The sequence below is a fragment of the Hemicordylus capensis genome, chromosome 2, assembly GCF_027244095.1.
Source record: "Hemicordylus capensis ecotype Gifberg chromosome 2, rHemCap1.1.pri, whole genome shotgun sequence".
NCBI classification, from domain to species: domain Eukaryota; kingdom Metazoa; phylum Chordata; class Lepidosauria; order Squamata; family Cordylidae; genus Hemicordylus; species Hemicordylus capensis.
This window is the reverse complement of record NC_069658.1, coordinates 21,880,950-21,908,087: the sequence shown is the minus strand read 5'-3', so window position 1 is coordinate 21,908,087 and position 27,138 is coordinate 21,880,950. Positions and strand designations below refer to the sequence as shown.

The 27,138-nt window shown below is 44.2% G+C and overlaps 1 protein-coding gene across 1 annotated transcript in view; it reads left to right on the top strand.

Moving 5' to 3' along the window:
- LOC128344985 (alpha-protein kinase 2-like) overlaps positions 1-27,138 on the top strand; it is a 71,056-nt gene that overhangs the window by 5,941 nt on the left and 37,977 nt on the right. The window contains exons 2-5 of the mRNA XM_053296181.1: positions 13,409-13,539; positions 15,523-15,640; positions 22,333-23,740; positions 23,835-24,082. Of these exons, the coding sequence (XP_053152156.1) occupies positions 13,428-13,539; positions 15,523-15,640; positions 22,333-23,740; positions 23,835-24,082 (1,886 nt within the window). The 5' untranslated portion in view covers positions 13,409-13,427. The remainder of the gene's footprint in view (positions 1-13,408; positions 13,540-15,522; positions 15,641-22,332; positions 23,741-23,834; positions 24,083-27,138) is intronic.

The window sequence follows — 27,138 nt, the reverse complement described above, 5'->3', positions numbered from 1 at the left end:
AGTCATCTTGGGGCCCCACTGCCTCGAGGGGGCCCCCAGAGGCACATCACATGACTCCAAGCCCACCCGTGTTGCACCCCCTATGAATTATGTTGAGTCTCTTGGAGATCGGCAGGAGCAGAGAGTAAAAAAACTAGATTCAATGTAAACTAGATATTCACCGTATTCATAATGGTGCGTGCACGATATATTGTGAAGTGTGTTTGTGTGTATATCAGCAAGGGGCCCATTTTAAAATCTTGTCTCTGGGCCTCCTCCAACCTTGCTACGCCCCTGTTATCACCACACTATAAATGAGATCATTAAAAAGCAGTAGGAAAGCGTGGGAAATTAAAATGGAGACCAAAAATTGGAGCAGATTTGGTGCATAATTCTGGGCCATTATACTGCAATCCAAAGTAAAATTTGGAAGAGCGAAGATATTAGTCTCCTAACCAAATACAGATTAGTTAATGCAATAATATGTCCAATAGCCACATATGGCTGTGAAACTTGAAGAAGGCAGATAGGAAAAGGATGGAGGCTTTCGAGATGTGGTGTTGGAGGCGACTGTTGCGTATCCCATGGATAGCGAGAGTTACGAATAAGGAAGTTTTAGATTGAGTTAAACCAATAATATCGCTAGAAGCTAAGATTACCAAACATAGATTGACATATTTTGGTCATGTCATGTGAGCTGATTCACTCGAAAAGACAATTATGCTGGGAATGATCAGCAGGAGAAGGAGACGGGGACGGCCTTGTACTCAGTGGCTGGATATTATAAAAAATGACACTGGAATGACCATGGCGGAATTAAAGGAAGCTGTACGAGATAGGACGGCATGGAGTGCACTGATCCATAGAGTGACTGAGAGTCGGACACGACTGAACGGATAGAGAAAGATACTGCAATCTGATGCATACTTCCCTAGGAGTAAGTCCCACTAAGGTTAGTGGACTTACAAGTTGGGGCAGCTTGGTAATGAGATGAGGGCGCTTTCCAGGCTAGACCCTACAATGGGGTCAGGACGTATCTCGGAAGTGTGCTTCCACACTTCCTGTGTTATGACACCGCAGTCCCTAAGCAGACAGCAGGGTACCATCACATTTTTTCCAATGCCTTGTTTCGAATTTAATCACTGTGATATAGAGCAAGGACGTCACAAGTAATGCCTTGGTGATCGCGGGCCCTAGGAATATTAAACTGCAATCAACGAGAGCCAGAGCCTTCTCAATGGTGGCCCCAAATCAATGGAATGGTCTCGGATAATATCAGAGCTCTCCATGATCTGTTGGCCTTTCGTAACACATGTAAGACTGAAATGTTCTGCTTGGTGTTCGGTCGCTGAGATACCTGGTTGTAGAGTGATCCTGTAATCCATGGTTATTATGTCATGTGGAATGAGTATTCTATGGGGTTGTGGTTTATAAGGTTATGTAAGATATATTTTTATGGAGTTGTGTTGCTGTGTATGTTATTGCTTGTAAGCTGCCCTGAGTCCTATGAGAGTAGGGTGACATATAAATCTAACTAACTAAATAAATAAATATCCAGTGTGAAAAGGTTGCTCTTTTGCGTGGTTGTTAGTTGCTGCAAGACTGCTCCTCCTGCTGTTTACGTTTCGACTGCAACTTGTCCAAATGGAGGCATTTTGCTGCTGATGAGCAGCTAGCCTGGAAAGCACCAAGGTGAGGCTATTGCCTCAGTTTGCTGCTGTGCCTCAGGGTGGTGAGTCAAGCATCCCTACCCCTCCCTCACCACCTGCGGGTGTGGCCTCACCTGTCTGCTGCTCTCCATGCCATCTGCCGCCTTCCCAACATGCCGCCTTTCCTCCTTCCCTTCTCCCACCACTCATGACTTCTGGGCTCACCGGAATGGAATTGCAGTGCATGCTGCCTTCCCCTTCTCCCATTTCCTTTCTCTCACCACGCACCAGCTTCTGTGTACACCAGAGTGGGGTTTTAGAACTTGTGTGTCCATAACCCAGTGAGGGGTAGGAAGAAGGGGAGTGGAGCTTGCCTAGCCCTTGATGCTGGTTTCTGCATCAAGCAGTGTGGCCAGCAGCAGCACTTAAGCCAACACTGTAAATATGCACAAGATTGGTTGGCATCTTACTTGGGGGTAGAAGTATACATTACACACCAATGCATATAACAAAGCTTTGACAGAGTTTTTCAACAAAAAAGTATGAGGCTCCAATTTTAAGTGGAGAACTAGCATGTGTGTCTGCTTAGGCCTTCCCCAGTATTGGCTTTTCTGCTCAGTTGCCCCACAAGCTTCCCCCCTCATCCACCCACTGGGTTTCAGAAGAATGTTTGCAAAGGTAATAGAATATCTGGAATCCCTTGTGGGGGGAAGGAGCTGGGGCGGGGGGTTCAGCAGATGATGGGGAAAACATTAAGCACCCGTGCTCTCCCACTGAGTATTGCAGCCTCCTACTACTATTTTCATTAACAAACAAACTCTCAACTCTCAGGATTTCATTGCAGGCATGTGTGTGTAACATGTCTAAAGATCTACACCGGCTGCCAATAAGTTTCCGGGCAAAATACAAGGTTTGGGTTATAACCTATAAAGCCCTAAGCAGCTTGGGCCCTGGGTATTTAAGAGAATGTCTTCTTCTCTATGAACCACACCACTCATTGAGATCATCTGGAGAGGTTCGTCTGCAGTTGCCACCAGCTCGTCTGGTGGCTACTCAGGGACGGGCCTTCTCCATTGCTGCCCCGAGGCTTTGGAACACACTTCGTGCTGAAATAAGAGCCTCCCCATCTCTTACAACCTTTAAAAAGGCAGTCAAGACGCATTTATTCACCCCGGCTTTTAATTAGATACTGTTTTAATGGTGTTTTTTAATAGTTTTAACTTCTAAGATTTTAAATTGTTGTAATGTTTTAACTTTTTTATTTGTTGTTTTTATTGTTTTGTTGTAAACCGCCCAGAGATGTGCATTTTGGGCAGAATACAAATGTGTTTATTATTATTTCTTGTTTACACAGTCAGACAGGTGTTATTGACTGGTTTGTTTTATCCAGACATCGAGTCCTTCCCAAGGACCTGGGATGGCTGAATTTTATTATCAATGTTGCTGCTGTTATTATAGATATCGTCACAGAATATAGGCTGTTCCCAGTAAAGCTGCTTTTTGTAATTGGCTGATGGTGATTTCTGTGACCCCTATGGTGTTGAGGTGCTCTTCAAGGTCTTTTGGAACTGCACCTAGGGTGCCAATTACCACTGGGATTATTTTGGTCTTTTTCTGCCGCAGCCTTTCAATTTCAATTTGTAGAGCTTTGTATTTGGTGATTTTTTTTCTATTTCTTTTTCTTCTATTGTGCTATCCCCTGGTATTGCTATGTCGATTATTTAAACTTGTTTTTCTTTCTTCTCGACTACAGTGATATCTGGTGTATTGTGTGGCAGATGTTTGTCTGATTGTAGTCGGAAGTCTCATAATATTTTTACATCTTCATTTTCTTCAACTTTTTCAATTTGATGGTCCCCCCAATTTTTGGCTACAGGTAACATATTTTTTTGCAGATGTTCCAGTGTATCATCCCTGCTACCTTGTCATGCCTTTGTTTGTAGTCAGTCTGTGCGATCTTTTTACAACAGCTGATTAGGTGGTCCACAGTTTCATCTGCTTCTTTACAAAGGCAGCACTTGCTGTTTGTTGTTGACTTTTCTTCTTTTGCTCTTATTGCATTTGTTCTTAGTGCCTGTTCTTGTGCAGCCAGTATTAAACCCTCTGTTTCTTTCTTCAAGTTGCCATTCTTAAGCCATTGCCAGGTCTTGGTGATGTCTGATTATTTATTTATTTATTATTATTATTAAATACAAAGATTATTCGAAGAAGACCAGAATAATCCCAGTAGTAATTGGCGCCCTAGGTGAAATTCCAAAACACCTTGAAGAGCACCTCAACACCATAGGGGCCACAGAAATCACCATCAGCGAATTACAAAAAACAACTTTACTGGAAACAGCCTACATTTTGCAACAATATTATAATAATAACAACAAGATTGATAATAAAATTCAGCCATCCCAGGTCCTTGGGAAGGACTCGATGTCTGGATAAAACAAACCAGTCAATAACCAGGCAACCTGGTCAACTGGTCAACCTGGTATCTCAGGTTGAGGCTGTGGCCAGAGGGGCTTTCTAGCAGCTTCGGCTGATACGCCAGCTGTGTCTGTTTCTTGAGATGAACGACCTCAAAACAGTGGTACATCTGTTGGTAACCTCCAGACTTGACTTCTGCAATGCACTCTATGTGGGGCTGCCTTTGTATGTAGTCCAGAAGCTTCAGTTGGTACAGAATGCAGTGGCCAGGTTGGCCTCTGGGTCATCTTGGAGAGACCACATCACTCCTTTGTTGATAGAGTTACACTGGCTGCCAATAGGTTTCCGGGCAAAATACAAAGTGCTAGTCATAACTTATAAAACCCTAAATGGCTTAGGAGCTGGGTATCTAAGAGAACGTCTTCTTCATTATGAGTCCCACTGCCCATTGAGGTCATCCCAAGAGATTCGTCTCCAGTTGCCACCAGCTCAGCTGCTGGCCACACGGGGATGGGTTTCTCTGTTGCTGCCCCAAGACTGTGGAATGAGCTCCCAACTGGGATATGATCCTCTCCTTCTCTGAAAAGTTTTAGAAAGCATTCGAAAACCCACCTCTTCACCCAAGCTTTCTCAGTTCTTTAAAATTTTAAGGTTTTAATTTGTGGATGATTTTTAAATTGTTAAATTGTTTTAAGTTTTTGTATATATTTTAACTTGTTTTATGCTCTTGTTAACCGCCCAGAGACAAAAGTTTGGGGCAGTGTACAAATGTGATAGATAGATAGATAGATAGATAGATAGATAGATAGATAGATAGATAGAACACCTGTCTGACTGTGTGAACATGAAATAATAATAATAATAGAACTGCCCAATGGAAGCAAGATCAAGAACCTGGAAGAGAAAGAACATTACAAATACTTGGGCATTCTCCAGGCTGATAACATCGCACACACTGAAGTTAAAAGAAAAATCGGAAGTGAATACATCAGGAGAGTTAGAAAAATCCTAAAGTCCAAACTCAATGGTGGGAATACCATACAAGCCATCAACACCTGGGCTATACCTGTTATCAGATACACTGCAGGAATAATAGACTGGACCCAGGCAGAGCTAAAGACACGGGGGATCGTAAGACCAGGAAAATAATGACCATCAATCATGATCTTCACCCCCGCAGTGATGTAGATAGGTTATACCTCCCTCGCAGCTCAGGTGGAAGAGGAATGCTGCAAGTTCATCAAACAGTAGAGGAGGAGAAAAGAGGCCTTGAAGAATACATCAAGGACAGTGAAGAAGATGCACTTCAAATGGTCAATAATGCGAAACTATTCAACACCAATGAAACAAAGCAGGCCTACAAGAAAGAACAAGTCAAGAACCGAGCAGAAAAATGGAAAAAGAAGCCCCTGCATGGTCAATATTTGCACAATATAAGTGGAAAATCAGACATCACCAAGACCTGGCAATGGCTTAAGAATGGCAACTTGAAGAAAGAAACAGAGGGTTTAATACTGGCTGTGCAAGAACAGGCACTAAGAACAAATACAATGAGCAAAAGTGGAAAAGTCAACAACAAACAGCAAGTGCCGCCTTTGTAAAGAAACAGATGAAACTGTGGACCACCTAATCAGCTGTTGTAAAAATCACACAGACTGACTACAAACAAAGGCATGACAAGGTAGCAGGGATGATACACTGGAACATCTGCAAAAAATACAAGCTACCTGTAGCCAAAAATTGGTGGGACCATAAAACTGAAAAAGTTGAAGAAAATGAAGATGTAAAAATATTATGGGACTTCCGACTACAATCAGACAAACATCTGCCACACAATACACCAGATATCACTGTAGTCGAGAAGAAAGAAAAACAAGTTAAAATAATCGACATAGCAATACCAGGGGATAGCACAATAGAAGAAAAAGAAATAGAAAAAAATCACCAAATACAAAGCTCTACAAATTGAAATTGAAAGGCTGTGGCAGAAAAAGACTAAAATAATCCCAGTGGTAACTGGCGCCCTGGGTGCAGTTCCAAAAGACCTTGAAGAGCACCTCAACACCATAGGGGTCACAGAAATCACCATCAGCCAATTACAAAAAGCAGCTTTACTGGGAACAGCCTATATTCTGCGACGATATCTATAATAACAGCAGCAACATTGATAATAAAATTCAGCCATCCCAGGTCCTTGGGAAGGACTCAATGTCTGCATAAAACAAACCAGTCAATAACACCTGTCTGACTGTGTAAACAAGAAATAATAAATAAATAATGTAGTTTCCCCCCTTTTTCTGTGTAATTTATTCTGCAAAATCTAATTCAGCTGTATGGCTGGAAAACTGTATCCTACTCTGAATTTTCTTATCTCCCGCAAATTACTTCCTTTATTGAGGAGACCATATCTATGCTCCTTATAGGGTTTATTTCTTCATTCAGACATCTTTTCTATGATGGCTATTGTTCATCTTGCATCCTTTCACAGCACATCTCTTTTCCTGTTGGGATCACAATAATTCTTTAACTTGAGACCTTTCCTGCATGCTGCTGGAAGAAAACTGCCGCTCTTGAGATCAGATCAATGCCCTGCCATGTACTACCTTTTTGTTCACCCCTGCACCATTTAAAGCATTGTGCGGCACTGCTGCCATTACACCAGATCTGATTATTATGATAATTGCTACTGGTGTTTTTAACCTTTCCGCAAAACCCCCATAGGATCCTATTGGGGTTTTGGGGAAAGGTTAATTATTTCTTAACTGCCCACTTGCCTATTTATTTTGTGGGTTGGGTAGTAGGTAGCGCCCATCATGCCCTACCACACAACTCAAGTTGGTGTCCCCAGAAGCTATCCATGGGGAATAATGGAGTGTTTCAAGTTTTCCCATTGTTCTCTATGGTCAAAATACTCAAAACGTTTCGGGTTTGTTCTGTCAAAGAAAACTATCTAGGTAGGGTGGGCGTAGCCTAGTGTTTCTTATTTTAATTACGTTACAGGTAAACAATAATAGAACAGTATCAGGGGTATGCAAAAGCACACACATACAGAGAAATATAAGTTCCTAACGCACAGTCTGACTAAACAAACTGTTCCCTGTGCTGAATTCCATTTTCCTTGAACTCACCCAATTCCTGATGAGATCAAGCTCCCTGCAATCCTTTCTTTTAAGGATCTACAGAGAAACCTACATGCTGGCTTCAACCATGAGGGAGCAAAACTCCGCTACCCCTCACTAAGCCTTTCTGCACTACCTTCTCTCCAACAAAGATTGCCTTTCTTGTTCCCAGAATCCCCAGCAACTGCTTTCTAGGTTCCAGCCACCTGGTGTACTGATTGGTTGCCCTGGAATTCACCAGCCTGTCAGTTGAGACAAGGGTTCACTCCCTTTTAACTCTTTAGAGGGAGGGGAGGCTGAGCACTACAATTTCAAAGAATGCATGCAATTTGGGGGACTACAGATAGTATCATTTACTTTCAGGATGACATTTTAATCTATGGCAAAACTGTTGAAGAGCATGATGCTAAACTGACAGAAGTCTTAAGAAATCTCCAACATGCTCACTCTGCAGAGAAATTTCAGTTTTGCACACACTCAGAAACATATTTGGAGCACACAGAGGCGGTTCCCACGATCAGTGGGAGCCGCCTGGGGAGGGTTAGTGGGGAGAGTGGGCTTAGCCCGCTCTCCCCAGTGTAAGATCCTATTGGGATCATTTTTATATTGAATAAGTGCGTAGATGGGCTAGCCATATTGTATCAGATAAATGAGCAGACAGATAAATGAGCAGACAGTCTGCTCCGGATGGCCGAAGCAGCCACCCACATGATTGCCGGCTCCTTTATGGAGCCAGTGGGGGCTGGGAGAATCAAGGGTCGTGCAGCCCCTGGAAGCCCGGCATGCCCTGCGCAAGCGCGCAGGGTATGCTGGAGAGACCCCTGAGCTGGGAGGTTGCTTTTCAGCCTCCCAGATGGGGGTCTACTTGTGAGTTTCCGCAGCGTGGCAACTTACGATCAGAAAGCTGAGGTTAGTGGAACGCTCACTCCACCAACCTGGTTTTAAGACAGGGGCAATTAAGTGGGGCAATTAAGTCACTGAACCTTCTGAATATGGTTTGTTTGCTGTCTTGACCCAGCAAAAAAGGGACAGGGAAGTTACAGTTGCCTTTGTTTCCAAAGTGATAACTGCTTCAGAGAAGATGTATTCTTAATTGAAAAAGAAGTTCTAGCATGTTTCTAGGCAGTGAGGAACTCTAGGATTTACTTGTGGGGCAGAAAATTCACTTTACAGACAGACCATAAGCCCCATCTGCTTTATTTACTGCTCAGTGATCAAGATGAGCGAACCCCAGTTCTGGTTGTTATAAAGAGGAGGGATGTGTTGTATGCTATCTAGTAATCTTTCATGTTTTGTTAATTAGAAGTTTGTCCCTGTGGAGATCCTGTAGAGAGTGTGGTGGGTGGAGTGAGGAAGCAAAGGGATGGAAAGCTGAAGGAGAAAAATTGAGTTGTTTCTGAATAAAGCTTAGTTAAACAAACATAAGATTGATTTGTGTTTACAAGGGAAGCAGCTATAAAACAAGACTCTGTAGCTCATGAGGCGCTTCACACAACACATATGAAGTCACGCGCCTTAGTCATGTCGCAGCTGGATTACTGTAACGCGCTCTACGTGGGGCTGACCTTGAAGAATATCCAGAAACTGCAGCTAGTGCAAAACGCGGCAGCGAGGGTTTTATCCGGAGCTGCCCGTTGGGAACATATCACCCCCATTTTGAAAGAGCTGCACTGGCTGCCGGTTCGTTTCCGGGTCCAATTCAAGGTGCTGGTTTTGACCTTTAAAGCCCTAAACGGTTTGGGCTCGGGGTATTTGAGGGACCGCCTGCTCCCAAGGGTTGCTGCCCGCTTGACGAGGACATCTGAGGGGGCCCTGCTCCAGGTGCCGACAATGAGGGAGGCCCGGCTGTCGTGCACTCAGGACAGGGCCTTCTCTGTTGCTGCTCCTAGACTCTGGAATGCTCTCCCAGTGGCCATTCGTTCCTCAGACTCCATCACGGCTTTTAGAAAGCTTTTAAAGACTTGGCTTTTTACCCAGGCTTTTACATAATCATTTTTACTGCTGCTTCTGGGTGTTTTTATCTGTTGTCTTGTTTTTTATGCTTGTTTGATATGTTTTTATTGCTTGGTGTTTTTATTGCTTTTATTGTATTTTTTAATTTTTGTAAACCGCCTTGGGGTTTTCTTTTAACGAAAGGCGATATAGAAATGTAAAAATAAATAAAAAAAATAAAATATGAAGCACCTGAGGGGGTTCAGTGGGGACAGCAGGCTTAGCCCACTCTCCCCATAGACAAGCAGCTGCTTGTAGCTGAGTGGCCGGATCAGCCACCCACACGACTCTTGGCTCAGACATGGAGCCTATGGGGGCTGCAGGGAGCGGGGGCCGCATGGCCCCTGGAATTTCCAGGATGACCCGCCTGAGTGTGTGGGGCATCCTGGAGAGACCCCCGAGCCTGGGAGGCTGCTTGCAGCCTTCCTGCCGGGGGTCTCCTCATGTATCGCCGTGCACCATGGCGACACACTAGCAACAAAATGAGGTTAATTGAGCGCTCACTCTGTTAACCTCATTTAAGGGGAGGATGGTTTAGGCGGGCTAGCCGCCTTAGGAGCACCAGGCTCACCTGCAAGCCCGGTGGTTCCCACAACCACGGTAAAATGGGCTAAGCTCCCTTAGCCTGCTTTCCAGTGATCGTGGGAATAGCTTCCATGGGTCACAGAATTAGGGTGTGTCTACACTATCAACTTTTACTAAGTAATAATCATTCCATCTTCCTAAGGAAACCTGGAAATTTAAGTTTGTTTAGGGGGCAGTAGAGATAAAGAATATTTGAAAGAAATGTTTTATCACTCCACCCAACTACAAATCCCAGAATTATTTAGGGAAAGTGGTATAAAATCCATATAACAAAAATAGTACTTTAAAAAAAAGTATTCAAAGCACTTCACATATATCTTTTTTTCCTGTTATGATGTAATCCCTATGAGGGTCTTTTATAATTTAAACTGTTATCTGGTATTTTAAAAGATTAGATAATGATTAGCACATTTCTAAGACTAAAATAAAAGGAACAATTTAAATACAAAAATAACCATTTTGATTACCTTTTGTTTGCTGCAGAGGAAGAAAATGACTTTCAGTCTTTTGCAATCAAGTATACAAGCTTCTTTATGCAAAGTAGAATAATGATAGGTATACACTTAATTTACCTGATTTGATTGCTCATTCATGTTTAGAAAAATTACTCTGGAGGAAATGTTAAATTATTTAAAACTGGTAGGTGAGGCCCGTTGTTTACTGTGTAAAGCCATTTTTCATAGATTACATGTATAGGAAAGTTCAAGAAATTAAATATACAGTATGTAATAGAATTTTTTATTAATGTGTTTGCAAAAAAGAAGTTAAGGAACAGTTTGAAATTTGTATAATTTCTTCAAACAGTATTCACTTTATTGAATGACCACATATGTTACATTTAAATCATAGTAAATTCTCAAGTACACATGCATGGACACCCAGATATTTGTTTGAATAGCTGATTTCCCAGGGGCGGCTCACCCATGAGGCCAGGTGAGGCAATGGCCTCAGGTGCAGCCTATGCTATATGGCAGCAAATGTGGACATCCCACCCCTGTGGGCATCACATTGTCTGCCTATGTGCCTAGAACTGCCCTCGTTCCTCACAGCTCCACCACTACCACCATCCCTTTGTGTTTCCCCATCTCGCATCTGACACCACCAGGCTTCGCATCTGACGCCATCACCAGCCTCCCCTCATTGATGCCATTGTTCCCTGACTCCAAGCTTCTTTACTTTCTGGACATGCTGGCATTTTAAATTTCAGGTCAGCGGGGGAAGTGGAGGCAACAAGGACGTAGCTTCCAGCATGAAGTAGTGGCCTCTCCTCATTGCCACTGCTTCGCTAGCCCCAGTAGCTGGATTGCTTTCTCTCTTGTTTTCTTCCCCCACATACCTTCCAACAACAGGCTAGTGTGCTGTGCTTTGCTCCTAAAATGCATGAAGTGCTATGGTCTGTATCAGAGCACTCAACAGAGTTGGAGTATTCATGGAGGACAGGTCTATCAATGGCTGATGGCTACAGGGTACCTCCAGACTTGGAGGCAAGATGCCTCTAAATTCCAGTTATTTATTTATTATTTATTATTAAAACTTTTACACCGCCCTTCCAAAAGGCTCAGGGCGGTTTACATTAAAACACCACTAAAATCAGTTAATAATTAAAACAAAAATTATAAAAGCATAGAACAATGATTAACAATGAGTAACAGTTTAAAACATCGTAAAACAATTAAATAGTCAGAACAATTTAAAAACAAGTTTTAAAAAGCTAAGAAAGCCTAGTTGAAGAGATGTGTTTTCAGATTTTTTTTAAAAATTGCCAGAGATGGGGAGGCTTGTATCCCAGCAGGGAGCGCATTCCACAACCTCGGGGCAGGAGCCGAGAAGGCCCGTCTCCGTGTAGCCACCAAACGAGTTGGCGGCAACTGGAGACGGACCTCCTCAAGTTACCTCAATGGGTGGTGGGGATCATAGCAAAGAAGACGCTCTCTTAAATACCCAGGGCCTAAGCCATTAAGGGCTTTGTAAGTTATAACTAGCACGTTGTATTTTGCCCGGAAACCTATTGGCAGCCAGTGTAGCTCCATCAACAGAGGAGTAATGTGGTCTCTCCAAGATGACCCAGAGACCAACCTGGCTGCCGCATTCTGAACAAACTGAAGTTTCCGGACTACGTACAAAGGCAGCCTCACGTAGAGCGCATTACAGGAGTCAAGTCTGGAGTTGTAGGGGAGCAACAGCAGGAGAGAGGGCATGCCCTCAGCTATGAGCTGTGAATGTGATGCTCTACACTGCGGTTTTTCCTTCTCCTGGCAGCACACACTCCTCTGATCCCTTGCAGCTATGGTACTCATCTGGGAGTGGGAGCTGCAGAGCCCAGTGGAGGCTCTGCTTGTCTGTTCTGCCTGGGGTAAGAGCTTTTCCCAACCCCAAACCACCCGCTTCTGGTCTGCAAGTGCCCTTAGTAACTGGTGAGGCTATAATACCTTGTAGAACCCTCTGAATCAAAGCCTGGAAGCAGCACAGGGTCGTCTGACCTTACAAAAGAGGGCTGAGTGATGTCATAGGGTGTGAGGTATCTGGAGGTCCTGGGTCCTCCAAGAATCCTGCACTCCTCCTTCCTCCTCATCTGTGGTCTCATCCAGGATAGATGGTGGGGGCATGACACAAAGAGACCACTTTGTGTCAGGTCATGACACAAAGACACCACCACTCCATACTGGGAACTTCATCTTTGACACCTCCTTGATGATCTAGACTTAATGTACTTTCAGAAATGGTTTGGCAAATGACATGGTAGAGGTGGGGAGCTCCTGTTCAAAACACACAACCCCATACTCCCTAGTGCTTTCATAACTAGTTTTGTGGTTCTTTTACTACCTCCAGAGTTCCTATTGCTTGGGGGATGGGGAGTGAAAAACAATATACTGATAAGTATGCTCCCCACCTCCTCACATGGCAAGACCTTCCAGAGGCACAGCACTACCGGGATTCTGGCTTCCTTTGGAGGAGAGATCACAGGCAGCTTATGGTGACTTCGTAATATTTGGTTTATTTACAAAGTTGAGCATTAGATGGAAGCAAATACCTGTACACTTCAACATCAACCATGTGTTACAGCAGGTCCTCAGAGAGGCACCTTGACACTGTAAGGTATCCTTGATCCCCATGTAGGAATAAATGAATGTTTATGATCAAGTTCCTGCCACATTTCCTTCAGAAGCCAGTGCATAGTAGCCTTTTTGCAGGGGGAAATGAATGTAGCATACAACAGGCAGAGAGCAGGGTTGTTGATGTGAGAACTGGAGTGTATAGAAGAATGTCCCTATTTTTAGCTATGAAATGTTGGAGGATATGCATGCTTACTCTATAAAGATGCTCAATGACATATAAATTGGTGGCTCAATGAATTTTGATTAGATCTGGTAGATGGGTGGGGAGGGGAGGTAGCCTGTACAACAAACACTCTTATTATTAGTTTTTGTTATTGTTTGCCATAATTCAAAAATGGAGGCAAAAAGCCCCATATAAATCATCCAGTAGGCGAGTCATTGCTCTCATAAAAAAGCAGAGATAGATAAAACCAAACAAGATTTTAGCCCTAAATTGCTTGACACTGTCACTTTATTTCATGGCCTGCCACAGAAAACAAAATGCTTCATTGCTGTCACTGGAACTTCGAGGAAAAGCATGGAGGTTCTTAGGCTGTTGTTTTTCTTTCAGATCAGTGTTGTGTAGAAGAATGTCAGGCTCCGAATACTCTGTCATTAAGAGCTCTCCTTATTTTCTATCCACGTTGTCTTCCAAGTCTGTTCCAGAAAATGAAGATGTCACACTCTCCTGTAAGCTATCTGGTAAGCACTATTCCTGACTAATGTTCACAACCATTTTTTAAAGTTGGTTTTTTAATTCAAGAGAATTATATGTGATTTAGAAAGCTGTCACTTTCCCTAAGGATCACATCTTCCTGTATCGAAATACTCAGTAATCAGAAGTACAAATAAGTTGAGAAAGCTTTTTTACATTTTCTGATTATAATACTTTCCCCCCACACTCAATAACAGTCTCGGTCCATGATGTGTATAATACATGGAGGGAGACATTTTAGGGGGAAAGGGGCCGGACCGGTGCCAGACTATCTTGCGCCCTAGGCAAGGCTAAGTACTTGTTACCCCCCCCCCCAAATTTAATTTCAATTTTCAAAAACAGATGTTCTGTAGAAAAAATGAAAAGCACAAAACTTGAAACGGCTAAATTTATTTTAAATTACAAGAATAGATAATACATCATTTTTTTATTATGTTTCTCAAATACAAAAGAAAATATGTTGGCACACAAATAATTTTGATTGATTTGATACATTCTGCACCCCTGTGAGATCTGTGCACTAGGCAGAAAGGGGACGTTGTTACAAGTAACACCTGCTTCACAGAGCTGCTGCTTCCTTTACCCAGCAGCCACATGCCCCCGCCCTCTCCTCTCTTCCCAAATCAATGGGCTCAATTCAGCTCTGAATGACTGGACGGTCATTTCACTCAGTGATCTGTCTGCCCCTCATCTCAGTGTACCATGAGGTACGGTAAAATATAAATACAAGAAGCTCACCTCACTCTGCCAGCAAGAAAATGTCCTGCTGAGGCAAATTATAGAATTTGTACTAACTAGCAGTAGCTCTCCTTGTCAACTCAGGGACAAAAATGGGGGGAGAAAAACAAGTCCAAGTTTGGAAACAGGTGGGACAGAGTAATGACTAGAAGTTGTATTTTCTAAAAGTGAGGGTACAGTCATTATTGTTTGTTCTTCTTCATCTTGAAACTCTGGATGCAGCTTGAGATCATATTTAGCACCTAGAGAGGCTAACCAAAATGGGTCTTCAGGATTCCTCCTTTTATAAAGTGGAGACCTTTTGGGACCATTTCACCAGATGCAGCTCCCTATAAAGTAAAGGTAAAGTGTGCCATCAAGCCAATTTTGACTCCTGGCGCCCACAGAGCCCTGTGGTTTTCTTTGGTAGAATACAGGAGGGGTTTACCATTGTTGCCACCCGTGCAGTTTGAGATGATGCCTTTCAGCATCTTCCTATATCACTGCTGCCCAATATAGTACCAGCAGGGATTTGAACCGGCAACCTTCTGATTGTTAGTCAAGCATTTCCCCACTGTGTCCCTATACCTTTTGCCTTTCTTACTATCCAGCCTGATGAAGGGTTCTTATGAATTTGAAAACTATTTGCTTGGCATGGTGTGTTGTTTTGGTTGATCCTAGATTGTGGCTTTTAGATCTATCCTAAGAGTTTCAGGAGGGGGGCGTAAAAGGAAGTTCTGGGTTTCCTAGCCAATAGGACATCTTTTGGGTAGACTGTGCAAGGCAGCTGGGACCAACCTGGTTGGGAGCCTCCACTTTTAATTTTTTAAAAAACATTTTATATCCCACGCTTCCCCCAAGGAACCCAGAGCGGTGTGCACTACATACGGTACTTAAGTTTCTCCTCACAATAACCCTGTGAAGTAGGTTAGGCTGAGAGAGAAGTGACTGGCCCAGAGTCACCCAGCAAGTCTCATGGCTGAATGGGGATTTGAACTCGGGTCTCCCCGGTCTCAGTCCAGCACTCATCCAGCTCTCTAATCACTACACCACACTAGCTCCAGCCTCTTTCTGCTCCAGCCTCCTGCAGTTCAAGGATTAAAGAGACTCATGGTACCCATGGTTAATATTACTAGAACTAGGAAATACTATTGCTCAAACATAATATGTTACATCTGTATGTTTAGCTTTGTGGGTTCAGAAATATTTGCTTATTGGTGTGTGGAAAAACAGTTTTCTCCATATGTTTCTAGGCAACCCCAAGCCACAAGTCACCTGGTTTAGAAATGGGCAAAATGTCAGTGAACAGAAGGATATTTCTGACTGTGAAATACTGGAGGATAACCTGATTCATGCCTTACATCTGTTTAGGTAAGCTTGTATAATATACTTTGCATCAGAGCCTCTTTCTCTCCACTTGGAATATTTCCAGAGATGTCTAAGGCTGCAAACTTGTGTACACTGAAGTAGTTCAGTGGGACGTTTTTTGTTTAAAAAAATCATGCCTCTGCTATGATTTCACAAGCTGGATATGGGCAAGTCATTTTTTCTAAGCTTTCGTTCCTTATCTGTAAATATTATTATTATTTACAAGGCTACAACACCTGGGGCTTTTTAGTTTAGAAAGAAGACGACTGCAGGGAGACATGATAGAGGTCTATAAAATCATGCATGGTGTGGAGAGGGTGGATAGAGAGAAATTCTTCTCTCTCTCCCAGCAGGGCTGTTATTATGTTCTTATGGTTCATAGCAGGAGATTCTTACATCTCACAACAGGACAGGTACACATTAGATCCCTTGCTAGGCTTGCCAGCTGAAGAGCTCAAAAATAAAGAACAGGCAGGGCAGCCAGCAGGCAGGAAGGCTGCTTAAACTCACCTCCCCCCCATCCACCAACACCAGATGAGCAATTTCATGTTCCTGGGAGCGCAGAGCGCTGCATGGTGCAGTATGAAGCTCCAGAGGCTGGGACGATGTGCCCCAGTCTCTGGGAATCCCACAATGCACCGTGCAACACGCACAATGCATTGGGAGATTCTGCAGAGAGATGGGCATTCTAGGTGCCCGTCTCTGTGTGCAGTCTGGCTGGAAGCAGACCGTGCTTGCACACAAGCAGGTAACGGGGGTTAAGGGAGTGCTTGCTCCCTTAATCTCGGCTAACAGCCGGGCTTAAAAGCCAGGCTAGGTGGTACTGCTCTGCTGGGATAGGGCCAAATTGCGGTGGTTCTCCTGCGCAGTCTAACCCAATCTGGGCATCCCTAGCCTGGGTTAGGCGGCATGTGAGAATAGCCTCAATGTAAGACCTTAATAAAATGACATTATGTGTCCATCAGAACATGAAGAATATTAGTTTTAGTAGTGTAATGTATTAATGTATTAAATTAATCTAATATGTTTATATACTGCTTTTCTAAGAATTCATGGGTAGCATTCAGACAATGAGGCTCTTCTCACGATCAGGTGAGAAGAGCCAAATCGGGTTTGCAGGGAGAGCGGGCTAAGCCCACTCTCCCCGCAGACGATCAGTAGGCCCTCCCTGGGCGGCCACAATGGCTGCCCACATGACTGCCGGCTCCGTCACGGAGCCAGCGGGGGCTTGGGAGTTTGGGGGTCATGCGGACCCTGGAAGTTCCAGCATGCCCTGCGCGAGTGCACAGGGCATGCTGGAGAGACCCCCTGAGCCGGGAGGCTGCTTCATAGCCTCTCAGTCGGGGGTCTATTCGTGAGTTGCCACGGCACGAAGCCGCACCGCAGCAACACACGATTTAAAACCCCCAGTTTGCGCAGTGCCTGGGCAGGGGCAATTCAGGGGGTTACACGCTTGTAAACCACTGGGCTTGCCTGCCAGCCCGGTGGTTTACACGACCAGCGGAAATCAGGCTAGGCTCTCCTAGCCTGATTTTTGCTGGTCATGAGAATAACCTCTAAGTTAACCATAACTGAGTTCCATTTAAATTTATGGGGCTTAAGAAAACTCTCAGTGATTTCAGTGGTGTTTCTCATGAATAACTTTGTCTGAATGCTACCCCATAATAAGCAACAGCAATTTTGAAAAGTAGCATTATAAGAAAACAACATAGCTGATAACAGCACAATCTCAACCCATTTTAAATAGATAACACATTAAATTAAAGTTGTTTTTTGCCCTTAGTGTGCATCTCTTCTTTTCCATGAGTTTTTTTGGTTAGTCCTTGCACTATTTTTGGTTACTCCATATTTGTACAATTTTGGTATTGTAAGCCGCCTTGAATAGCTTGGAAGGAGAGCTGGTCTTGTGGTAGCATTGTCCCCTTTGCTAAGCAGGGTCCACCCTGGTTTGAATTTGAATGGGAGACTACATGTGAGTTATTCCCTTTAGGGATGAGGAGGCTCTGGGAAGAACACTTGCATACAGAAGGTCACAAGTTCTCTCACTGGTGTCTCCAAGATAAATCTGAGAGAGACTCTTACCCGTAATCTTGGAGAAGCTGCTGCCAGTCTGTGTAGACAATACTGAGCTAGATGGACCAAGGGTCTGACTCGATTTAAGGCAGCTTTCTATGTTCTAACTTGCTAGAAAGGTGGGAAACAAAGGTTTTAATGAATAAATAAAACAAGGAAGCTTGATGCAATCATCCAGGCTCAGCAATATACACATATTAGCAGCATAGAAGAAATACTAGTGTTCTTAATATTTTCTATATAAAGTGAAAGTAGCTCTGTCACCAGAGAGAGCCCGTCAAATTTCTTTCACTTCAATTTAACTGGTAAAACTACGCCAAGAAGCCTTATTGCCTTCTGATGAACTTTCATTAATTAGAAACTTGGGTATGGCTTGATTTTGGTGGCTCATCCGAATGTTGCAAACATGTCCTTCTCTAGCTACATGCTGTTTCACCTCACACACTCATAAGAACATAAGAACAGCCCTGCTGGATCAGGCCCAAGGTCCATCTAGTCCAGCATCCTCTTTCACACAGTGGCCCATCAGATGCCGCTGGAAGCCACAGGAAGGCGTTGAGGGCGTGCCCTCTCTCCTGCCATTATTCCCCTGCAACTGGTACTCAGAGGCATCCTGCCTTTGAGGCTGGAGGTGGCCTATAGCCCTCCGACTAGTAGCCGCTGATAGACCTCTCCTCCATGAAGTTATCCAAACCCCTCTTAAAGCCATCCAGGTTGTTGGCTGTCACCACATCCTGTGACAGAGAGTTCCACAAGTGGATCACGCGTTGTGTGAAAAAGTACTTCTGTTTGTTGGTCCTAGACCTCCTGGCAATCAATTTCATGGACTGACCCCTGGTTCTAGTGTTGTGTGAGAGGGAAAAGAATTTCTTTCTCTCCACTTTCTCCACACCATGCATGATTTTATAGATCTCTATCATGTCTCCCGGCAGTCGTCTTTTTTCTAAACTAAAAAGCCCCAGGTGTTGTAGTCTTGCCTCATAAGAAAGGTGCGCTAGGCCCCTGATCATCTTGCTTGCCCTCTTCTGCACCTTCTCCAGTTCAACAATGTCCTTTTTAAGATGTGGTGACCAGAATTGTACACAGTACTCCAAGTGTGGCTGCACCATAGTTTTGTATAAGGGCATTATAATATTAGCCGTTTTATTTTCTATCCCCTTCCTAATGATCCCTAGAATGGAATTGGCCTTTTTCACAGCTGCTGCACATTGAGTCGACACTTTCAACGAGCTGTCCACCACGACCCCAACATCCCTCTCCTGGTCAGTCACCGACAGCTCAGATTCTATCAGCATATACTTGAAGTTGGGGGTTTTCATCCCAATGTGCATCACCTTACACTTGCTAACATTGAACCGCATTTGCCATTTTGTCGCCCAGTCCCCCAGTCTGGAGAGATCCTTGTGGAGCTCCTCACAATCCGTTTTGGATTTCACTACCCGGAAGGGTTTGGTATCATCTGCAAGTTTGGCCACCTCGCTGCTTACCCCTGCTTTTAGATCATGTATAAATAAATTAAAAAGCACCAGTCCCAGTACAGATCCCTGGGGGACCCCACTTCTTACTTCCCTTCATTGTGAAAACTCTCCATTTATACCTACCCTCTGTTTCCTGTCTTTCAACCAGTTAGCAATCCACACATGTACTTGTCCCCTTATCCCATGACCGCTAAGTTTCCTCAGGAGTCTTTGATGAGGAACTTTGTCGAAAGCTTTTTGGAAGTCCAGGTATACTATGTCAACTGGATCACCTTGATCCACACACTTGTTGACACTCTCAAAGAAGTCCAAAAGGTTGGTGAGGCAAGATTTACCTTTGCGGAAGCCATGCTGGCTCACTCCCAGCCGGGCCTGTTCTTCTCTAGGTGCTTTACAATTTTATCCTTGAGGATGCTTTCCATCAATTTGCCTGGAACGGACATTAGGCTAACTGGCCTGTAATTTCCCGGATCGCCCCGGATCCCTTCTTGAAAATCGGTGTTACATTTGCTACTCTCCAGTCCTCTGGTACAGAGCCCAATTTCAGGGATACGTTATATATTTTAGCAAGGAGGTCGGCACTCCACCGTGCAAAACAGAGTCTATGTTGCATATATTGCAATGAGCTTTCAAAGCATTGTCATGCACTTTAGATAAAGTCCCCATTCTTCACAATATTTTTGCATTCACCTGCCTTTTTTTGCTGGAGGTGGGGTGGACGGAGATGACAGACAGGCTGCTCAACTCTAGGAAGAGACTTCTGTAGAATGGGCCAAGGCTTCACAGGCCTGGCTGCTCTCTGCTCCACAAGGCTCAGCCTCCTTCCATCGCCTGCAAAGGTGAACATTTGGTTCCCAAAACAAACTTCATCATGGGAGTAGTAGTACCAGAGCGCAATCTGCTATCCAGCTAGCAGGGCTGAAGAAGTCTGCTTTCTAGAGGCCTGCAACTTGAAGCCAGCCTCTTCATTGTGCGTTCACTGCAGTCAGTGACTGGCTTACCTCGGAGTGCTGAAAATATAGAACAAACTGCATTCTTTATTAAGTTGATAGAAGAACAGCTACATGCTAAGGCTAAATAAAGAACTGTTCTTTGAAATAAAGAACGGGTGGCAAGCCTATCCCGTGCAGAGGCTGCCGAGGTGCATTTCCTTCACTGGTGCCCCTAAATATACAGCTTCCCCAACCAATTGCAGCATCCTTGTCCTCTTCTTTAAGGGCTTTGTAGGACCAAGAGGCACAGGGAATTGTGAGAATTGTACTTCTTTTAAGGGATATAATCATGGCTGTATCCTTTAAAAGAGCTACACTGGGGGTGTCAAGCTGCTGGCCCACGGAGCTCTGTTTTCCAGAACTGAGGGACTGGGTGTGAGCCCTAGCCGCTGTGTTCCTGCCCCGCACCCTGTTTCTCCCCACCCCCACAATCACACACCAAGGCAGTGACATTACTCCCCCCATGTGCTCTGGAGCTGGGCTGGAGGAGGCTAGCTAGCTTCCTTCCTTCCTTCCTCCTGCTGCTGCTGCCACCAGTGTCTCCCCACATGCTGGAGCCGAGGCTGAGGCATTTTTCCTCTGCCGTGCTCCTCTCCCCTGCGTCCTCATGGCTCTTTCACACACAGGGCTGGTGGAGACTGAGGGGGAGTGGGTGGAAGGCAGAGGAGGGGGCCTCCCCCCTTCTCCCTCCCCTGTCCTCCACCCACAGCCCTGTGCACCCAAGAGCCATGAGGGAAAGGAGGGGAATGGGGGCGGGGGGAGGGAAGCAGGACATTATGGTGGGGGGAGGTGAGGGGAGATAGGGGGAGGGTGGACGCAGGACGATGGGGCACAGTGTGTGGCTGTGTTCAGCCCCTCACACGTGTGATGGAATCGGGTCCATACCCCTCACCCAATTGAGTTTGACACCCCTGAACTACACACCCACAATCCCCTGCAGCTCTGGTGACTTACAAGAAGCTTAAGTGGGGTGGGGGGGACTCTGTTTAAGTCATCACAGTTGCAGGGGATTGTGGGTGGATGTACTGTGATCCCCAGAATCCCTTGGACCTCTGGGTTCTACCAAGACCTTAAAAGAAAAGAAAGGTACCACGCTTTAATCCAGAAGCTGTGGCTGGCTCCAGTGCTGGGGGGTGGGGGGGAGTGAAGAGGCCATAATGCCTGCTGTTTCCTACAGCCAGCCAGGTTCCAGGTAAGGGAGGGAGATAGAAAAAGGGCAGTGCAGGGAGTTCCTAACAGGATTCCATAGTGACAGTGGTGTAGGCCTGAACCAGACCAAAGCCATGTTACCTTTCATATATTCTGCCTGTGTAAGGGGGGCCTAGGGGATTCCTTATAAGGAGTTGCTTTTCTGTGCCAAGGAGGGCCAGGAGAGACTGGATAAGGAGGTGATGAGGTATTCACCTAAAAGAATACATGCGCAGAAGTTAGCTGGAAATTTACAGAAAGTCCAGACAAAGGAAAGGGGCAGTACCTATGCACCATCTCCTAGGCTATAAATATGTCATGCTTGTAAATGATCGGGGTCTTGGACTTGAGCGATAGCTGCCAAGACCTTTGCTACTATAGAGCAAAATAAAGCCTTTTAAACCCTTGTCGACTGGTGATGTGTTTGGCTACTGACCCAGAAAAGAACCTCCCTTTGTTGGGGTACAACAGGAGTGGTTTTAGAATTCCGACTGATGGAACTCCCTCCTTTCATTGTGGAATTTATTCCGACAGTGTCCGACATAGGGCATATTGGCTACAATGTGCCTGTCGGACCTATCCGACTGCACAGCCCTAGTATATATGCATATATCTATATCTATTTATTAATTATATATTTATTTATTCGATTTCTATTCCACCCTTCAAAAAATGGCTCAGGGGGGTTGACACAGAGAAATAATAAATAAATAAGATAAGATGGATCCCGGTCCCCGAAGGGCTCACAATCTAAAAAGATACATAAGATAGACACCAGCAACAGTCACTGGAGGTACTGTGCTGGGGGTGGATAGGGCCAGTTACTCTCCTCCTGCTAAATAAAGAGAATCACCACATTTAAAAGGTGCCTTTTTGCCCAGTTAGCAGGGAAGGATTTATGAAGGATTTTATTATTAATATTATATAGTATTATTTTTTAAAACATGTATTTTAAAATTCACAGGTGCACAGAACAACATGCTGGAGTTTACCGAATTGTGGCTACAAACTGTTTTGGAACTGTCCAGTCTTCAGCATTTCTTAAGGTGGCCTCTAGTGAAAAATCTGAACCATATCAAAAATCACTCTATAGCCCTGACAATAATGTAGGAACTTGTCATGCAGATGAAGTTGCTGCATGCCAGTGGGAATATCCAAATCAGAATAAAGAAGCTATTACAGAAGAAAGTTACTCAACCCATGAGTGTGATGTCTCCTTAGGTTCATTGGAACCTCCTACAGTAGAAGTCAGTTTGTCTACCGAGCAAACCTTAGGAACAAAGTTTTCCCACTCAGTGGAATGTGAAACTTGCCCCCCAGTGGAGAATCATCACCAAAATGCTGTTTTTTTGGGAGACAATAAGGAAGTTAAAAATGTACCCAATCCAGAGGAAGATGGTGGCATTTGGGACATGTCCAAAACTGCTTCTGATCTCTTTATTTATGACAGCATTGAAATATCTAGGGACACTACTGGAGGAGAAGTAGACAATTCCAACAGTTCACAAGTGGATTCCAAGCCAGCAAGTCAAAGAACAGATCACACAGGCAGCTGTTGCCTTAATGCTGAAGTCTTAGCTGCTTGTCAGACAACTGAATATGCCAAGACACATGAAGAGAGTGGCCTCAGTACTTCTTTGAAAAAGGGCGCACTCTCCGAGAATCATGCATACGCACCTCTAGAAAATCTGACCTGCTTTCCAAAGGATTGCTGTAAAAATGTTGACCATAACTTTGAGCTTCGCCTGGACAGAAACTTTATTACAGCCAATGAGTTTTTTGAGGATGATCACTTTGAACGCCTCGAATCTTCCGATGTGATGACAGAAGAGGCTTATCGAAACTTGGAAAAGAAGCTGAAATTCCTGCTAGAAAGCGATGATGAAGATGAGTTAAATCTGGGTAGTGATTGTGATGGGTGTACTTACTTCCTCTGTGAAATGCCTTGCCTGTTTCAGGTGTCAGATAACACTGTGCCTATGGATGCTACCATTGGCTTCTGCGGTCATCAGTCAAAATCCAAAGAAGTAGCTGTCAGAAGCGACCTCTCTGCATACAGTCCATCAACCTTGCAAACAGGAATGACTCTCACTGTTAAGCAACAGCAAAATAAAACTTCCATCATGAAAGACAAAGAGAAGTACAAGCTGCCTGTGGCTTCCATAGCAATTGAAAATGATTATCCCAGAATTGAAGAAGAAAATGGTAGTAACAATCATTCGGCTGCGGATTTTCCTGTTGTCCAAACACAAGGCATCGGAAATGGGCTTTCAGCGTCCTCCTCTTGTGACTTAGGTGGGACCTCAGCAACAACAGAAAAACGAGGTGTAGGCAGAGGCATCCCCCGGAAATGTTCACAACAGTTAACAAAGGTAAGGGAGAAACTGAGCAAAGGGAAAGCCAAAGTTAGTGTAGCCAGTCGGACAAAGGCATTAAAAGACCCTGTACATCTGCTACATCCCAAAGAGCTTCACGCCTCTGAAACCCACACAGTTCAAACAGAAAAACGCTACTTGGATTCTGCTGAACTACTTCATGGACAAGGAGGCAGCGTTTCAAGCCAAGCATGCCAGGATACAGCAAATGGTTCTAACAACCAGACTGGTTTATTACATGGCAAAGGAAGAGAGGAAAACGGCCCATGGGAAGGCAAGTGGATTAGTGATGGCCTATCTTGGGGAGACCAAATGCCAAATGAAAATGCCACGCTTATGGTAAGAGAAATTGTTTTATCATTTTGCAAATATCTAGCAACTTTAATTCACTTGATTCCTGCTTGTCGTAAAAGAATGTGGATCCTGAAAGGCGTTACCATTCAAGCCTATGTGATTGACAGCTACTGCTGTGAAGGAAATCTGGTTTTGAAAAAGGCCCAGATAAACCATAAGCCATCCTAATTATAGAGAGAGAGTGGGAGGGGGGAGGGTCCTGGTAATAGTAAGGAGCACTAATGGGACTTTAGACAGCTGGAAAGAGAAATCTGATATTGAATCTGTTCCATGTGTCTTATTCAAGCAGGAGCTTTCTCTCTGCCACTGGCCAAAGTTTCATAGCTCTCTAGGCAGCAGATGGACAGTTGAAACTCCAAAGAACTTTACAGTTGGCAACAACTTAGGAATGGAGGTTGTTTGCAGTTCTGAAACTCTTAACTTGTGATTCTGTTCCTTTCTCAAAATGAGATTTTATTTATTTATTTACTTACTTACTTATTTTTAAAGATGTATATATTTTTAAAGATGTATATTGAGAGCCAGTGTGGTATAGTGGTTAGAGTGCTGGACTAGGACCGGGGAGACCCGAGTTCAAATCCCCATTCAGCCATGAAACTAGCTGGGTGACTCTGGGCCAGTCACTTCTCTCTCAGCCTAACCTACTTCACAGGGTTGTTGTGAAAGAGAAGTATGTAGTACACCGCTCTGGGCTCCTTGGAGGAAGAGCGGGATATAAATGTAATAATAATAATAATAATAATAATATCCAATCTTTCTAGTCATAGACAACCCAAAATGTTGCAGTAATCTCTTGCTTAGCTCCCCTAAATGACTTCATTAGTTATTTACTGTACTGATAGCCCATAACCCCTTTTAAAAGCTCATGGTGATTTACATGAGGCAGGCTCCTAATGTGGTATTAGGAAATATCCCTCCTTTGCTTCACAGGTGCTATAGGATTAGGACCATTTTCTGAGCCTGTCCATCATCTTCTGCATTCATCTAGTTTATGCTTGCATCTCTTCCCAGCCTCCCTGCAGTTCTTAGCATTCAGTTTGTGTCTGCCTTCCACACTCACACACATCTTGGGATTGCTTCTTGCATACATGTTTCCCCCCAACGTTTGATCTCCTAAAAGAACCAGGGCTGATCCAGGACAGCTCATGCCATCACCGCTAAGAGCAGCTAGAAAGCCAGCCCTTGAAACAGAAAGTATTTCATTGGAGAGCGGCTTCTCCTTATTGTAAGGCTTTTGAGCAACCTTTGGTTAAGGTGCAACAATAGCCCTCTTTACCACACACTACCACCACCCATGGTGATTCCATGTGGACTAGTAGCATCTACTGTGGCAACTATTCTTCTTCCTCTAGCTGAATGTGTGGTTTGTGAATTATTGGTATTCTGACTCAGCACCACGGGTCACTCACCATAGCACTGTGACATCTGGAAAAATTTCAGCCTATTTGTCAGGCATACCACATGCATGGCTTGCCTACAGGAATCACACATGCCTGTGTGTGCTGTTGCTAATGTAGTTTTAGAACTACTGACCCACAGAACTCACCTAAGATCCCCATCAGCACTCAGATGATCAGTTGTACAATACTCTGTTTTCAGAAGCCTGCTAAATTTTGAAATTATCTCCATGGATTCTTTCTTACTCATAACAATGTTTCATAGGAATGAATCATCCATGCAATCAGCTCAAAGACAATTTTAATAACTGAATCTATGAGGTGTTATTATCCAGTTTCAGCTTATAAATTGCATGGATGACCCATTCTGATTAAATTTCATCTGCCAATAGAACTATGAGAGAGGGCCTGGTACATATTATAAATGCTTCCCTGAGAGAGGGCAGGATGCCTCCTTTCCTTAAGGAGGTTATTATTAGACCTTACTTGAAGAAACCTGCATTGGCTAACTCTGAAGAAACATCAGAGTTAGCCATTTATAGCCCTGTCTCCAGTCTTCCTTGGTTGGGCAAGGTGATTGAGAGTGTGGAGGCCTCTCAGCTCCAGGCAGTTTTTGAGGACCCATTTCAAACTGGCTTTTGGGCAAGCTATGGAGTTAGACTCCCATGGTTGGCCCGATAGATGATCTTCAGTTGGGTATTGACAGAGGGAGTGTGTCTGTTGATCTTTTTGGATCTCTCGGCAGCTTTCAATACCATTGACTATGGTATCTTTCTGGGTCACCTGAGGGAGTTGGGATTGGGTGTTACAGTTTTGCAGTGGTTCTGTTCCTACCTCTCTGGTAGATTCCAGATGGTGTCACTTGGAGACTGTTGCTTTGCAAAGCAGGGGTTGGAGTTCCACAAGGTTTCATGCTGTCTCCAATGCTCTTTAACATGTACATGAAACTGCTGGGAGAGCTCATCAAGAGATTTGGTGCAGGGTGTTATCAATATGCTGACAAAACCTAAATCTATTTCTCCATAACAACTTCATCAGGAAATGACATAACCACCCTAAATGCCTGCCTGGAGGTGCTAATGGGCTGGATGAGGGATAACAAACTGAAATTGAATCAAAATAGGACAGAGGTACTTACTATGGGGTGGCGGGCAGAACTTGAGAGATGGTTTAGATCTGCTTGTTCTGGATGGTGTTACACTCCCCCAGAAAGAACAAGTACATAGCTTGGGAGTGTTCCTGGATCAAGAACTCTCTCTGCTCTCTGAGGTTGAGGCAATGGCCAGGAGTGCTTTTTATCAGCTTTGGCTGATATGTCAGCTACACCCTTTTCTGGAGGAAAATTATTTATTATTATTATTTATTTATTCAATTTCTATACCGCCCTTCCAAAATGGCTAGACCGCCCTTCCAAAATGTCGTTAAAACAGTGGTACATATACTGGTAACCTCCAGGATTGACTACTATAATGCACTCTACGTGGGGCTACCTTTGTAAAGTTGGTGCAGAATGCCAGACTGGTCTCTGGAATAACCCAAAGACACCAAATAACACCCATCTTAAAAGAATTGCACTGGCTGCTGCTATGATTCTGAGTGAAATACAAAGTGCTGGTTATTACCTTTCCTGAACAGCTTGGGTCC